Raw genomic sequence first — 10,234 nt, forward strand, 5'->3', positions numbered from 1 at the left:
GCTTATCAGGCTGCGTTTGGTCATTAAAACCTCATTTGAGGCACACTGAAAACAGATTGGGCTCGAATGAAAAATTCATTACGTTTTTTTTCTCACTTGGTTTCGTGGAGACAGCTGAGGTCAGGTCAGCAGAACGTATGTGGGGAATGATGCGGGACACACACGCACACACTTATAGGAGGACAAGTGACAGACTGTCAGGCAGGTTGTTTAAGTGCCGTGCTAAATTCATATGTCCCAGCTGTATTCAAACAAACACGGTGTGAAAGGCGAGGGAGGGGTAGGGAGAGAGTGAGAGTGAAAGAGAGGACAGCGAGAGAGAGAGGGAGAGAAAAGAGATGGAGAGAGAGACAACAGAAAGAGCAGCACCAGAGTCATGAGAGAGGGGCGTGGATCCCCGCCCCTCATTTTCCACCTCATTTGCCGGGACAGTGGAGAACAGTGACCCCATTCACCATGCCTTTCACCCCACTCAGACACCTGCTGAGAGAGAGAAAGAGAGAGAGAGAGAGAGAGAGAGGGATGGACAGCACTAGAGGAGAGAGAGGGAGGGTGTTTACAGTGGGTGACGGACAGGGGACCGGGGTGCGTAAGTTCACTCACTTAACACCCAGACTAAGTGGCTGCGCTCTCTTGAGTTCAGAGAGGTAGTGGTGACTGACACCCTTCATGCAAAGAAAGAGAAAGCACCTCTTCAGTCTTTCAGTGCTGAAAAACTTTTATGTCTGAAGAGTGTTGAATATGTGGAATGTTGATACAGCCACTGAACCTCAAACCTCAAATACATGTGTAGTGAGTAAACGTTGAGCGAGTCTGTACTTTCATGAAATTAAGGGACAGCAGTAGTTCCAAAAATACACTTCATGCATCAGACTTTCTCATTCTGGTGGCCCATAAAAAAGTAAAACAGTACAGTGTAAAGAATTAAACATGTAGTGGATCTAAAAACAATGCAAGATTTCTTAAAGCAGAAAACTACTGTGGATATTTCACATTTCTGAAGGATTAACATAAAGACTGCAGTCAGTAATGCGGACATGCACTAATGACATTAAATAGATCATTCATGAGAATTTTTTTTTATTGATTAATTTGACCATTCATGGTGTAATACACATACAGCAAACAGGTCCCCATTCTTTATTTAAAAAATCCTTTTTTTGTTCTTATTGGACAGTTTTGCTTGCCCCTTTAAGAATTTCAAATTGCTTGAGAATAACAAAAAAAAAAAAAAGTAGAACCAAATCGGAGTTAACTGGCAGTTATTTATTGTTTAAATAAATGGTAAATATGTCATGATATTATGGTTTATAAAAGGAAAAAAAATGGTAACGCATGCAGCATTTGCACTGGGCTGTAATAGCATCAAGCAGGTCACAACATCAGGCTGTCAGTGAGCAAAAAGCGTCATTCATCTCATTTCCCAATCTAGGCGACAGACACTTAAACGTCCTGCACATTAAAAAAGGCCTGAAAACATTTTTACAGAGTTGTATGCAAACAATATATAGACTAATGAAGACATGAAAAAGCACATATTAGCAATCTTCTTAAACAGATGATATACAAAGCGTACTAAGACGGCAAAACAAACATAGATGTTTCTTCTCCGACTACAACTGCACTCCCTCTCTCCAACTTCACAATGCCACCACAATGCCCGTCCAAAGAGGACACAGCGAATACAAACAGGAACACAGACAAAGTTTTGCATTTTGCCACTCACAAACCAAGGTCAAAAAGGGAGAGAACAAATAGGCATGACAGGTGAGAAACACTATTGCAATATATGCTGATACATATCTTAAGGTTACTATGGATTTGTAGCACAGCATAGTATTACAGACACCTTCCACAAAGAGAACATATACACAGAGAGGACAAGCATCCTTCTGTGCTACACCGACTTCACATACTGTAAGTGGCCTTCTCTGTTCATCCATTTGCAGCGGATCTTCCAAAACAACCATCGCACTACACTTAATCTCACAGTGTATTAATAACCAGGAAGTGAAAATTATTGACATTTAAATGGTGGTCATATCTTGATGCTACAGTAATATATTCAGTTATAAGTTCAGTTATAAATCCCTTCTGGTGCCTGCCCGTGCATTTGGTTAAGCAGAGGCTGGTTTATTGCACACATCCCTCTTATTCTAGAGTTCCTTTTCATATAACAACAGTTAGTGTAAAAATTCCTTCATCAGGAATAGACAGCGCCAATCCACATCCATATAAATATGAAAAATGATTCAACTATTGAGTCATTAATACACCATTAGGATAAAGTGTAGCCAAGTATTTATAGTTTTTTAAGCTCTTATACACAAACAGTATAGTCTTTCATGAGTCATCCAAAACACTTCAATTCTTTATAAAATACTCTCTACTACTGTCCAACAGTCCTCAGAGTTAGGGGTATGTAGGGGGAGGGGGAGGTGATACTGTGCAGCTGCCTGGTTGGCTGCCTGCCGCAGTAGCTCCACCCTCTGATTGGTTGAGAAGGTAGTCTGTCTCATGGCTTTGTGACACGGAGTCACAACTGGTGCTGTCGACTTGCCTGGGGGGAACGTACAGGTCCAACACCTCCAGTACTTTAATTGGGAGCTCCTGAGAGAGAGAGAGAGAGAGAGAGAGAGAGAGAGAGAGAGAGAGAGAGAGAGAGAGAGAGAGAGAGAGAGAGAGAGAGAGGGAGAGAGAAGAGAGAGAGAGAGAGAGAGAGAGAGAGAGAGAGAGAGAGAGAGAGAGAGAGAGAGAGAGAGAGAGAGAGAGAGAGAGAGAGAGAGAGAGAGAGAGAAAGAAAGAAAGGAAGGAGACAGACAGACAAAAGGGCCAAGAGAAGAAAATAAGACACCAGGCAGGATACATACAGACAAAGGGGTTAAAATCCTTCAGATGTGACCCATGTCGGGCGGTGACGCGTGTCCAGTGCATGTCTCACCTTACAGCCGGCCAGCTGCAGGTAAATGGCCTCAGCACCACAAAGCACCGAGTGGAGATCCAGTTTCATGGACAGCTCATTGATGTGCTGTAATCACATACGCAGACACACACACAAACACACGCCCAGACATACACAAAGACACACACACACCAATTAAATTAACATCAGTTTACTGCTAATAAAACATGCTCACACCAGCAGGTCCACACATACCTTGAGGATAGTGTTGAAGTCGTGATTGGAGCCAATCAACTCCCCCTTCTGCGACTCCAGAATGGAACAGGCCATCAGCAGGTGGAAGTTGGAGCATGGCAGACGGGTCCACATCACCTAGAGGACAGGGTAACATATTTATAAAAAGATTCCAGCAAGTTCAAGAGTCACTATATGTCAAGTCTTTATGTCAGCATGGTTTCACGTCTAGACAGTGTCTCACCTCCCACAGAGACAGAATGTCCTCGAAGGAGAACTCTCTCTTGAACCAGATGAGCAGCCATCGGAAACAGAAACAGAGCGAGCCGCTGTCTTGGGAATCTGTGTGATTGTGCGAGGAGGTGAAGGAGAGAGAGAGGACCAGAGGAGAAAAGTGAGCATGAAACACCTCTCAGCGCTCCGAAGAGACTAGACATAGAGATGTCACAGTTCCAACGTCTACTGGTGTAGCAGTTGGCCTTTGGTCACAGAAAGAGTGGGCTGGTCAGCTGATTGGCTGACTGGACTGATTGATTACCTAGATAGTCACAGAGCTCTGGGTCCAGTGCTCTGAGGAGCAAACTGAGCTGCAGGAGCTGATGCTTCATCGCCTCCTGAGATTCCTCAAAGTTATGGTGCTAAAGGAAAGGGAGAGAGAGAGAGAGAGAGAGAGAGAGAGAGAGAGAGAGAGAGAGAGAGAGAGAGAGAGAGAGAGAGAGAGAGAGAGAGAGAGAGGAGAGTGACTTGATTGTGTATTTCTATGATTCTTTAATGTTCACACACACACATACAGCTCTGGAAAAAATGAAGAGACCACTGCACATTTTTCTGATGTCATCCTACGGTTGCTGAGTGACATTCGAATGAGTTGACAGTCATATTCAAAATTACGAGACCACTGCAAATTTAAATATGACCATCAACTCATTCAAATGTCGATCAGCAACCATAGGATGACATTATAAAAATGTGCAGTGTACACACACACACACACACACAAAGTACATATATACAAAACATTATATATAATACATTCGATTATAATATATTCAGGGTTCCTACACATTTTCCATTTCAAAATTCCATACTCAGATTTTCAAACTTCTCGGTACATTTTTCTGTCCATATTCTAGACATTGTCAATGGAGTGTTCTACTAGCATTGTGAAGAGCTGTATAATAATGTTTATTATTAACTTGGTAGGCCTTGGATACTTTTTTGGGGGGGAAGTGCTGTGTTGGAAGGTGCACTCACATTTTTAGTTCTCTGTAGATACAAGCATAGCCTACATATGTTGGAGACTAGTGCACTGCTGGCAGAGCCAGAGGCCTCAGAAATCACCATAAACAATATTATTTGTTTGCAATAACAGTTTATCAGATAATGCAGTATACATGTCTTGGTATCTTTTACAAAATCAAAAAAGTCTACCAGTGTTTTAGCCGAAAATAGCAGAGCTACGCAAACATACCAGTGCACAATGGTGTAGGGCACTTGCATAAAACAGGGGTTCTCGATTTGGTTTTGGTACCAGGGTCCCCTTGTGGGAGAGATTATTTTTCTGAGGACCCCCATTCAATTGTATCTTGATGATGTGGACTGACAGTTAAGCTACACAACAGTAGGAATGGTTCATTATGACCTGAGTGAAGTGATTAGAACTGTAGATGCAATAGTCTGGAAACACAAATATTTCTCCATACCCTTGTTTCTTTTTTCCATACTTATCCAGACCTGAAAATTACTAAAATCAAATTCCATACTTTTCCAGGTTTTCCATACTGTGTAGGAACCCTGTATATTATACATTATATTATAATTATTATATATAATACATTATATATAATACATTAGTTTTTTTTCTATGGCAACAGATAATGCAGGTGAATAGAGCTAATGTCTGCAGGAGTACTGACCACCATGTCCATGAAACCCGTCAGACACCAGAAAGACTCCACCTCATTCTGAGTCACAAAGAGGAGAGGAGACAGGAGGTCACTCATGCCCTGGACATAACCTGCAGACAGGACGGGCCAGACAGAAAGAGGAGGAGTAAGCAGACGTCATGAGGAAGTGCTACGCACTCTCCAAAAAGCATTTAACTTTAAAAAAATATACACAAGAAAAAACCCTAATTGAGATGTGTTGTACTACCCTTTTAGTATGTTTGACAAGTAACATTACTATCCACCTATACTGCTAACGTGTACAAACAGCTTGTGATACATAATACATATGTAACATAACCTAGGTTATCTCAATCGTATGTTATGTTTGTAATGTTACCTCAATGTTATCTGAGCTCAATCTTGTGTGTATCTGCTTCAACCAGTTCATGGTGGTGGATGGTTAAACTCTAGAACACCGTCATCTGGTGGTGGATGTTATAAAATCTAAAAGACTGTCATCTAGTGGTGACATGAATGTACTGCAGAAGGCATACCCAGATCAAAGTTGTACATGCAGTAGGTCATGAGGACATCATGAAGCAATACCAGGCCTGGGTTGTCATTCCCAGAGAAGAATGTGTTGTGCCTGTCTGTCCTATTCACATCCCGCTCTGAATGAATAACAAACACAAGAAAATCAGACATTTGACTACAATTCCCAGCATAAACCAACAAATAGAAAATAAAGGGATGCATAACAGACAGCAGAACGGACCTATGAGGCTGCGATAACCCCTGAGCAGGGAGTTCCTCATTTCCTGTTCTTCGCTGACTGACTTCCACTGAACCTTCATCCTGAAATATTCATCTCTGAAAATGGTGGCGGTGAGTTAGAGAGACAAACCAAACTACAATAGCAAATACATTTTGTGAACAAAAAAAAGAGGAAGAGGAACAAGACGACTGATAATAGGATGCAAAATACAATGAGACTCACGTCTTTACTCTGACAATATCTTCCCTTTCTTTGGCAGTGCTTTTCCAAGGATAGAATCCCAGCAGAAACTTCCATACTTCCTTCCGCAGGGATGGAGTGATACCCTGTGTAAGAGAATCATCCAATGATCATTTGTGTGGTGGAAGCGCAAATCATGAACTACAACAACAGTTGCACATTACATAGGGCAGGATATATCCATGAGGGAAAAATCACGTTTCAACAAACATCCATTATAGATCTACTCTCTCGTGCTTCAAACTGTATTTTGAACTGTATTCTGTACAATAAATCCCTTAAAGGTGGATAATTAGGCTACTTTGTGTGGGACTCATGATGAATAAAGACAATGATTAGGCTGTTTAAAACATTCAATTGTCCCATTCTGAACCTACCCCTCTGAAAACCAGCTGTTTAACTCGGTCAGGATCTATGACACGCCCTTCTGGGTCAAGAAACTCCTCCCAGTTGTCCAGAGGTGGTCCCCTCATGACGTCTGGTCTGGGCCCAAGCTCAGCACCCTTTAAAAGAGAGTGAAAGCAAGCATAAGAGAGAGAGACAATGAGTCACTGAAACAGACATACAGACACAGAGAGGAGGGAGAAAGTTCAAGTCCTGCAGCTATCACGTCATCACAGTAATGATCCGAGTCATGGGAAACAGCCACGACTAGATCACGAGACTTGCTCTTCCTCTTTCCTAGAAACCCCCCCACCACTACCAAACAGCTCATAGGAAGTCCTTCCCTTTCACACCTCCCCCACTATCCCTCACTTACGGGGGTGATGAGTTCAAATCCCGGCTCGTCGTCAGCGGCATGAAGGGAGTGAGAACCATGAGCAGACCTCATGGCCGAGTCCGGGGGTCGCAGGGCCCCCCTGAAGAAGTTGGTGACCTTGGAGAAACCCCCCAGGGTGGTCGCATAGGGGTCCTGCATGAACCTCTGCAGAGAAATGCACACACAAGAGAGTGAGTGAGTAAGTGAGTAAGTAAGTAAGCAAGCAAGTAATGCCGGCCTTACACCATATGATTTTCGAGCGATTTAGATCATTTAGTGTATGGTGCCAATCATAGCGGTTTTAAGTCAGTCCAAGTCAGTCTTTTTCTAGTCTTGGCGTTACGACAATATCAAACATGTTTGATATTAGAACATAACATGTTTGATATTATTGCAAGTCTTTTAGTCGTGGCTCATGCCAATAGTGACGTGAACATAAACATTTCAAAACCATTAGTGAGCTCTCTCTAACACCAAACAGGAAGGGGCAAAGTAGACGACAGCCTACTTATAAATGATTAGTCAGCTATTCCACATGACCTATCAACTCTATATCTGTCTAGTAGTATAGTCTGTGACTCTATGACTTGTTTTTAGATGTGAGAGGGTCTGAGACTGTAGTTTTTCAAAAATCTTTTCCAAATTTTTTCAAAGTCTTCTGGTGTAAGGATGACATAAGGTTTGTTAAATAAATTAACAAACAAATAGATAAACAAAACATCAACAAACAAATAGATAAACAAAACATCAAAACACACAGTCAGTGTTATACAACAAAAACAAGCAAGCACACACACAAATCATGTCCACACACCCAACCCACTACACACTAACATACCGACACAATATCAGGACTGTTTTCATCCAACAGTTGTTCATCACCTGCCTGTGAGGCAGCACTGGAGTCTTTGGGGTAGGCCAGATAGAGCCGTCCATCCACGGGAGACCTGCATAGCACATGGGCAAGAAACAGAGAGGCAGCTATAAACTAAACAGAGTGAGAGCCAAAGAGTCAGGGGCAGAAACTGGAGTGTGTGTGTGTGTGTGTGTGTGTGTGTGTGTGTGTGTGTGTTTATGTGTTTGGCTGCGTGCAAAGGCCCGGAGGCTTGGCCAGGAACTCACGGGATTAGGCTGATGTGGTGGCGCAGGGCTCGCAGCAGCTCCTGGGTGCCCCCTCTGTGAAAGTGCAGCGCAGGCAGTGGGTGGCCCCCCCTGCTGGTCACCACCATGAAGTTACGGCCGAGCGCAAAGCGAGCCCGCCGCAGCGAGTACAGCTCGGACAGAGGGAGAGAGAAAGCGCCCCAGTGACCTATGAAGAGAGAGGAGTCTTTTACTAACAACCACTGAGACTTGCATCAGTGCTCATAAAACAGGGCAGTGCTATTTATGGCCATCAAAACTCTTAGAACACACTGGGAATGAACGTGTGAGAGCATTCAGTTGATTATTGTTTGCCTGCTTGACATAACACCTTTGTGTTAAATGCTTTGAATGAGTGCTTTGAATTTGACAATAACATTATTGACTATCTTATAGCTAATAACTAATTTCAATTCCTGAGAATGATTATTACACATCTGTTGGCGAAGTAACAAAGACCACTTATTCTAAGCATTCTATGATAGTTTCCGTTCCCTCAGTTCAGATCACTGCAACAATGATACTTTTGTCCTTTATACAATACCTGTCTCTCGTACTGGAGCACGTTCATGGTCATGCTCTCGCTTCACTGTACTGATAACAGCCCAGTCAGGTTCATATCCAGGATCAAAGTTTGTCTCTTCTTCACCTCCATTTTCCTCCTGACAAAAAAGCAAAGAGAAAAAAGATTAGTAAAGGTCGCTGGTGGCGACATTCACGTCTATGGATTTGATGCTCAAGATATAGAACAATTTTATAAATCTGGGTGTCGACGTGTGTCAGACGCTGCCAGTGGGCGCTGGCCTTATGACTTGCAATAGGGGATGCATGCTAACTCACACCCTCCTGACCTTTTTAGTGTACATAACTGCCGGGGTGCTTTTTCCTTGGTCCTCCAGTGGGCTCCATTCCAGAGTAGTCTCTCCATCCTACAACAACCCAGTTAAAGAGACAAAAGCTTGAAATGGTTAATGAGTCTGGGTTGAATTATGTCACATGGTAAGATTGTAGGTAAAACAGAACTTAAGTGTAAAAATAGACATTTATGCTTTGGTTTTCAGAGTGATTCCTACCCGTTCCACAATGCGTATGAATCCAGGAATAGTAGTGTCCTGGTTGTTCCTTTTGGTGTTGGTGTGAAGATACACCCCTTCTTTTTCAAATATTAGCTGGAAAGCATATATTGACAATTAATATATTGACAACCCGTCAACCCAAACAACAAATGTATTTGTATTCGAAGATGTCCGCATTGTAGACATAAGCATGTCAGCAAGACCAGACCCCCCCAAAAGCAGCAGTCGTCATCACTAAATGAATGTCCGATCCATAATCCTATCGATGACAAGAGGCATCAACAACTGTAACTAAATTGAATATGCTGTATGTGAGACTTGTGAAACAAACGTCAACCTCGAAAGACGTTCATCTTGAATTTATCTGGACTTGCACCTTTGAAAAGGGGACCAAACCCATAGTCCGTGTTAGAAACAGGTCGAGGTCTTAGCGTTTGCTAATTATCGTCACTCCAGTGTCTTCAGCCAACATGCACTAAAACAGGTGTTTAAAATTACTGACGTGTCAACATCACGGGATAACGGGACTTTTGCATCGGGACTCGTGACATTACGTCAACCGAAATAATTACAATTAACACGATAAGGTTGAGATAAGGGTAGCGTTAGCGGACAATAACAACGCTTCGCCTGAGCCAAGATAACTCGCTAGCTTATCAGCTAACGTTAACTAGCCAGCTACAAATATACCTTGTCGCTATTAAATTGGCTATCTATGTGTTTGTATCTTTATAAAATACTATGAGTGATGATATGACAGTTCATTATTTAAATTATAATAGATTTGATGACTTCAGGAATCATACGAGAGTTTACCTTGTGACTGCCTGGCTTTGACTCCATTCTTCCGTCGATGGAACACTTCAAAACAACGCAACGTCAAGAACGTCAAACGATACTTCCGACTTTCAGTTTGGCCCCGCCTTATGTGACGCATTTATTCCTCAAACCAATCTTATTGGGCAAACTGCGCATTCCTTGCCAAACTCTCAACTCACGTGCGAAAAATAGTATACTCTTTTTTGTTTCATGAATGTTGCCGTATAATGAATCTAAATTATATATTTTAATTATTGCCACAATTTACGTGACTTGGTTCAAAACATATTTTGATTGTTCTATGGCGCCCGCGAAAGAGTGATCACAGGAACGCGCATGTATTGATTATGCAATCTCTAGGCCTACTCTGCACATAAAGTGGATTTGTCTAATAACAGC

General features: G+C 42.3%; 1 protein-coding gene across 3 annotated transcripts; it reads right to left on the minus strand.

The window, feature by feature from the left end:
* Positions 1 to 1,063: 1,063 nt before the first annotated feature.
* On the minus strand, positions 1,064 to 9,953 carry tbc1d17 (TBC1 domain family, member 17). 3 transcript variants are annotated; one of them, XM_042087144.1, is made up of 17 exons: positions 9,833 to 9,953; positions 9,014 to 9,109; positions 8,792 to 8,869; positions 8,485 to 8,602; positions 7,923 to 8,109; positions 7,687 to 7,747; positions 6,801 to 6,965; positions 6,418 to 6,543; positions 6,023 to 6,126; positions 5,801 to 5,895; positions 5,580 to 5,696; positions 5,053 to 5,153; positions 3,675 to 3,774; positions 3,381 to 3,478; positions 3,158 to 3,274; positions 2,942 to 3,028; positions 1,064 to 2,610 (listed from the first exon to the last, which is right to left on the minus strand). In XM_042087144.1, the coding sequence occupies exons 1-17, from the start codon at positions 9,857 to 9,859 to the stop codon at positions 2,413 to 2,415; spliced, it is 1,875 nt and encodes a 624-aa protein (XP_041943078.1). In that variant the 5' UTR covers positions 9,860 to 9,953; the 3' UTR covers positions 1,064 to 2,412. The 3 variants fall into 3 exon arrangements, with proteins under 3 accessions (XP_041943078.1, XP_041943075.1, XP_041943076.1); XM_042087141.1 differs by having other exon boundaries at positions 7,639 to 7,747; XM_042087142.1 differs by lacking the exon at positions 9,833 to 9,953 and adding an exon at positions 9,393 to 9,431 and having other exon boundaries at positions 7,639 to 7,747.
* Positions 9,954 to 10,234: the final 281 nt, after the last annotated feature.

Source organism: Alosa sapidissima, chromosome 3, assembly GCF_018492685.1.
Source record: "Alosa sapidissima isolate fAloSap1 chromosome 3, fAloSap1.pri, whole genome shotgun sequence".
In the NCBI taxonomy this organism is placed as follows: domain Eukaryota; kingdom Metazoa; phylum Chordata; class Actinopteri; order Clupeiformes; family Clupeidae; genus Alosa; species Alosa sapidissima.

Bases quoted from the DNA above. Each gene is read 5' to 3' on its own strand.
- tbc1d17 (XM_042087141.1), bottom strand. From the start codon at position 9,859: ATGGAGTCAAAGCCAGGCAGTCACAAG. The intron at 8,110-8,484 runs GTATTGTATAAA...CTCTCTTCATAG, and splicing joins TGCTCCAGTACGAGAGACAG to GTCACTGGGGCGCTTTCTCT. The intron at 6,127-6,417 runs GTAGGTTCAGAA...TCTCTTACACAG, and splicing joins AACAGCTGGTTTTCAGAGGG to GGTATCACTCCATCCCTGCG.